General features: G+C 32.2%; 1 protein-coding gene across 3 annotated transcripts; it reads left to right on the top strand.

Moving 5' to 3' along the window:
• The first annotated feature begins 535 nt into the window (after positions 1–535).
• LOC106769929 (auxin-binding protein T85) lies at positions 536–4,959 on the top strand. 3 transcript variants are annotated; one of them, XM_014655736.2, is made up of 6 exons: positions 537–739; positions 1,919–2,025; positions 2,683–2,886; positions 3,297–3,364; positions 4,294–4,411; positions 4,580–4,959. In XM_014655736.2, exons 1-5 carry the CDS (start codon positions 649–651, stop codon positions 4,397–4,399), a joined length of 576 nt encoding a protein of 191 aa, XP_014511222.1. In that variant the 5' UTR covers positions 537–648; the 3' UTR covers positions 4,400–4,411; positions 4,580–4,959. The 3 variants fall into 3 exon arrangements, with proteins under 3 accessions (XP_022640747.1, XP_014511222.1, XP_014511221.1); XM_014655735.2 differs by having other exon boundaries at positions 538–739; positions 4,294–4,626; XM_022785026.1 differs by lacking the exons at positions 3,297–3,364; positions 4,580–4,959 and having other exon boundaries at positions 536–739; positions 4,294–4,405.
• The last annotated feature ends 992 nt before the right edge of the window (positions 4,960–5,951 follow it).

The following is a 5,951-nucleotide window of genomic DNA, read 5'->3' as shown; positions in this document are numbered from 1 at the left end:
AGAAAAATTAGGCTTTGTTTGGAGATGGTGATGATGACGTGTCAGGATGGTGATGTGGCAGAAACTTTTTTAAACTTTTTTAAAATTAAAAAATTATTTAAGTCCACCTCATCTAACCACCGGGCAACACTTTTAACGTCGTCCACAAAATTTAACAATAAAGACTTTATCAATTCAATTTTTCAAAAATAAAAACTCAATTGAACTATTTCAAAATACGGAACCTAATTAATGCAAATATATATAAATAGAGAACTCGGAATCAATTAAACCTTAAATATTTACGTGTGAAAACACCACCAATGTATAGTCTTTGGTTAACAATTTAAACAAAATATGAAAATCATTCAACTTAAATGAAAATTACGATAATTGAAATCACAATAAACATTCAAATAAAATAAATCTTGAACAACATCGAAAAAAAAAAAGACTAAAAACGTATTTAAGTGTATCTTAAATCATATTAAAATAATTGTTTTTTCTTTATGTATACTTTTCCTTTTTTATATTTCACATCCAAACAAAGCAATATTTGGTGGTGGAGCCTCGACAACAAAACATAAGGTGATTAAATGGTTGTAAGACAGTGTGTTTCTCTGCAATTTGTGGTGTGTGCACGTCGTCATCACCAGGATTTGTTAGAAGATGGTAGAACGTTATGAGACTTCGCTGCTTTTGCTCTGTCTCTTCTCATTTTCTGTACTCGTTCTAGCTTCTTCGCCATGCCCCCTTACTGGTTAGTTCTTATGCTTATTATTCTTTCCATCCTCTTTTTCATGTTACTCGTGACTTTCTTTCTGCATCCCTTTTCTCCGTCTGTGCTTATATCGATGTTGCTTCTTTTTAACGGTCTTTAGCTTTGTAATTGTTATTTTTTGGATTCTGATTTGTGTTCCTTCTCACCAAACACTTCATCCGGCAAAAATGTGATGCTTTCGACGATATTAGGTTGCTGACTATGCTTTGCACAGTGCGTGTTTGATGATTTGTCTTGGCATTGCGACTAACTCGTGCCTGCTATATATATACATTATAGGCATTCTATTTCAACCTAATTCGTTTCTTCTTAGCTTTGATTATTTCATAAGCATGCGTTTCTAAGTTGTATTGTTGCAAATGGTTACCTGGCTCTTCATTTTTCAGTACAATCATTGTTATTATACAACTCCATGCTAATAAGTCTTTTCGGATGTGAAATGGACGCCGAATAACGTCGTGAGTGAGAAATTTTTTAGTTGTTTATTCATGATTTTCCCAGTAACTAATTTCCATAAGAGAACCTGACCACCTTTAGAGGGTTTTCTTTCTCAATTACATTTTTCTGTCCACAATACTCAAATTCAGAACTTGCTTACCATATCTATAAGGCGCGAACTCAAAATTTTGTTTATGAGGGCATAGTCTGGTGGTACTCGAACCAGCCTCTTGCTGATAATTCTGAGTAAGTTTAAGGTTTTATTTGGATAAATTTATTAATAAATTTCTCTCTAAACACTTATAAAGAAAAAAAAAAGTCATAGGAAAGAAAGAAATAAGTAAAACGAACATTTCCAATAAGCTAAAGTTAATTTTTATAGAAACTATCCTATGTAATTTGAAATTTCTCCAAAAGTTGAGGTGCATAAACTAAAATTGACGTATAGTAAAGTTCTATTCATTTTGCATTCTTAATGTTTTCCTGTAAGTAGTACATACGGTGGTCCAAGCTAATATCATAACATGACATGTACATGACTTTATTTTTATTTATTTAGCGAGATGTTTGTTCTGGCTATCAAATGATGATTACTATCTCGAGTGCTGCTTTTTTAATGAAAAAATTCTGTCAGATAAGATAAAGTTTTAATCCTACCAGCGTTATCTTTTACTCAATTAAAATTTCTGGGTTCATTTTTTTAAATCAACAAATATACAGGGTTACCACTAGTGAGAAATATCAGCGAGATTCCTCAGGATAACTATGGTAGGGCGGGACTCTCTCACATGACTGTTGCAGGTTCATTATTACATGGATTGAAGGAGGTATCCAACTTAATTTTTTTTTATATGATAAGTCATATGACAATCTAGAAATGCTGTTATTACTAACATTATATTAAGAAAAATGAGTCCAAATTGTATTGAATGATAGGTATCAAGTAGTAAATGTGAAAAAGGGAGTTAACTGAAGGAGCAGCTGACTGTTTATAATACTTCATCGTTGTGTTGTGCCGTTTGTTTATTGAAACAATAGATTTGTTATTCATAAACAGGTTCTTGGTATAAACTTTTACAGAAGGACTTTTAAGAGATAAAAATAAGAAGAAACAAATGAAATGAGTTATTTTAAAGTTAAAATTAACTTTTCATAAGCTATTTTGTAGAAGCTCTTTTACATAACTTCTTTAAATTCTTGTTTTTGATTTGTACATTAGTTAATTTTAGCTAATGGAAAAATTTATTTTGTTGTTTTTCTTTTTTCTCTCTCATGGAAATCTCTCTGAAGAAACGTTTCTTAGCAGACTCAGTTTTATTATACTATTTTTTAGAAGTCAAAGAAAAACTTAGTTTTTACTAGGAGAATTCATAGTCCTAAACTACTCTCGCTTTAGGTATTAAATCCTTTTGGCTGCTATCTGTGTGGTCTATGATGTTCAAAATGCTTGTGTATTATCATATTTCCAAACTTTCCTGGAACAGGTTGAAGTATGGCTTCAAACATTTTCACCTGGAACATACACCCCTATTCACAGGCATTCCTGTGAAGAGGTTTTTGTTGTTCTCAAAGGGAGTGGCACTCTTTATCTTGCATCAGATTCGCATGGAAAATACCCTGGAAAGCCGCAGGAGCACTTTATCTTTACAAATAGCACATTTCATATTCCTGTTAATGATGTTCATCAGGTAAACCATTTTATGCAACAGTGAGACGTCTCCAATTTAATTGGATTTTGGTAAAAAAGTTTAGGATTGTAAACATTCTTGAGAATAATATCTTTGGGACAAGTCATAAACATTAGAATGTTAAGTGCCAATTTTTCTAAATGTTATGGGTTATTGATCACTTAATCTAAATAGTTGATACATTTGCATTAAGTAAGGTGCTATATGTTTTTAACAGATCAAAATGTTGATAAAGGGAAAGATAAGACGTCATGGATACTTCCTTTTGTAATTTGGATAATGATATCTTGGCATGTATGGCTATTAGTAATATTATTGACAATTTTCTTTGTTCCATCTCCATTGTTTATATTCTACTCTAACTCGTGTCCCTGTGGATTTTTAAATTACTAAAAGAATCTGTGTTACAGCTTTGGAACACCAACGAACACGAGGATTTACAAGTGCTTGTTATAATATCTCGTCCACCTGTTAAATTGTATGTACTTCTTATCGTACCAGTCACTCCATGATTCATACTTTACTAACTCCTATTCTGGCTCTTCCAAATATGGCAAACTGCTGAAGCTCTTTATTTACTGTGATTAGTAAACGCATTCTTATTTTCTAGTAACTCAGTAGATAGACCAAAAAATGCGTATTCTTCTTGGTTTTTCATTCTCTGCTCGTTATGTTGTTTTCTTCTCTAGCTTCTTATATATGTTAATTGATTTTATTTAAAACAAAATTAAGAAATCGTACTAAATGGATAAACCAAAATCTGAATTGCAATTTTATGCTTGTATTGCAGTGACTCCACATAATGTGTTCTATAGTCGACCAAAAGAAGATTATTAGTGTGAAGTTTAAGAATTCTATATGATTTGGTTCTTGTGCAGATAAATATTGAATTTCGTTGTTCTGTACGAGTAGTTTGTTTTAAGAATGACTTTGACTTCATATCATTAAATCGAAACTGCGTGCAAACCATGTGCAAACCATTTTATACCTAACGATTGAGTGACCATTATACCCGAACCACATCATCAGTCTAGTGAGAGACGGTTCTTCGTCACTGATTCAATAAAAAGTAATATAGTTTTTAAACATATTCCCACTGAAATGCGTCTCTTCTTTCTATGAAGGTGGCATTATATAATGTTTTTTCTATTATGGAAGGGTAGGGCTGGTCACTCCCTCCTCAAAATTAGCCACGGGGCCCATATGTATTCTGATTTTTCACAATGCAGTCTTATGATTTAGTAATGCAATTATATGTGTCATTTTGATTTGATTTTTACTCTGGATAGCTTTCCTTTAGATATTTTTAATACGTCTCTATATGAGACAGTGATGCAGACAACTTTATATCTTTCCATCATTTGTCTTCTTATTACTCATTATGAATGTTTTGGTTATTATGACTAGATTTGCATACGAGGACTGGTCCATGCCTCACACTGCAGCGCAAATGAAATTCCCCTATTACTGGGATGAGCAATGTTATAAGGAATCACCAAAAGACGAACTATGATTGGTAGCCAAGGTTTGCACATTTCATTACTGGAGATTTTCTATCACTTAGTGTTTCCTTAGCAAGATATTCAAAGTTATTTGAAGACAATTTTATTTTGTTTAGTCTTGTATTATCATTTCATTCACTAAGATCGGATCATGTAAGCCTTTTCTGAAAGATTGCCACAATTTGGTCCAGATGATTATGCGAGTATGGATGGTTGCGATAGCAATTTTTGGTACTCATACAGCTCTTATGCATAATGTTAGATACAGAATCTAAGTGTGGATCCAACAATCGTTCTAGAGCGCTATTAACAATGTCAAACTTTTAAGCTGCATCCTCTCTCCGCTTTAAAACCATGAAGGTTAACAGAGATGAAGGAAAACTTGCTAAATTGTAAAAAGAAAGTTTTCGTCTACCTTTCTCTTAAATACTGACTAGTCATTATAATCGAACAGTATGCACTATACAATGTTGATGATGATGTTTGTTTGAGAAAGTATGTTCAGATGTTGCTAGTTTATTTCTGATCATGTTCTTATTTTGGTAAATTCAAGCAGTTATTGAGTTGTCAAGGTCCTATTGTTGTTTGGAAGAGGCTTTTTTTTTTTTCTAAATGTTTGGGTTAATGCTTATTGTTTTTAGTTTTGGTTTGATGCTCGCTAGTGTTTAAAGAAAAAAACAATAGTTCTTTTAGTTCTTAGGTTGGTCAAATAAGTATTGGGATGTTATTATTGTGCTCTATAGGTTACATAGTTTCGTAAGTGCATTTCTTTCATTTTAAATTCACTTTACTGCTACTGATGTTTCCTAAACAACTTGAAGTTCGTTGTGGTGTTTGACAGATTTGTCACCTAGGTTGGAATTGTGGCAAAATAGCAATAGCTGTGTCAAACACATCAATTTTCAAAGAATAAATTATTATTTCAAATACTAGATGCTTACAAAGATGATTGCTTTTTTATGACTTTTTCTTCTAGTTTAGGTGGCAAATCCTCTCAAACACCGTAACCTAACTGATTGTGTTGTTTGAGGAACATTTGGAAAGTGTATATAAAATATAAGAGAAAAACTGAGGAAAAGGTGTGACCTACGTACGAAGGTACCGCACGATGATAACCTCAATAATTGAACAAATTTAGCACAACAAAATCATAACATTTAATTGATTGAACAACTTTAGAACACAAAATTCGCATGGATTTTTTCCTGGAACACTTGTTTCTTCCTGAACACTGGCGAGCATCAATCCAAATATTAAAAGAGCCCAAACATGTAGACAAAATTAAGGATGTTGCTGCCTACACCTCCCCAAGTGGGACCTGTACCTCCTCATTAATTTAATTTATTTCAAAAATATTCTACACCTTTCCAATATTTTCTTTATTCCAAAAATACCCTACACCTCCTACTATCCTTAACAATCTTTCTCTTTCTCTCTCTATATTAATGGAGCATTCATGTAGTTCAGATCTAAATTTGTAACATACTACAAAATATAAAATTTCAATATTAGTACTTTTACCATTTCCATTTTATAAAATTAAAAGTTACATGCAAATACAAA

The sequence above is a fragment of the Vigna radiata genome, chromosome 8, assembly GCF_000741045.1.
Source record: "Vigna radiata var. radiata cultivar VC1973A chromosome 8, Vradiata_ver6, whole genome shotgun sequence".
Taxonomy (NCBI): domain Eukaryota; kingdom Viridiplantae; phylum Streptophyta; class Magnoliopsida; order Fabales; family Fabaceae; genus Vigna; species Vigna radiata.
The sequence above is the reverse complement of the archived record's forward strand: the minus strand, read 5'-3'. Positions and strand labels throughout refer to the sequence as shown.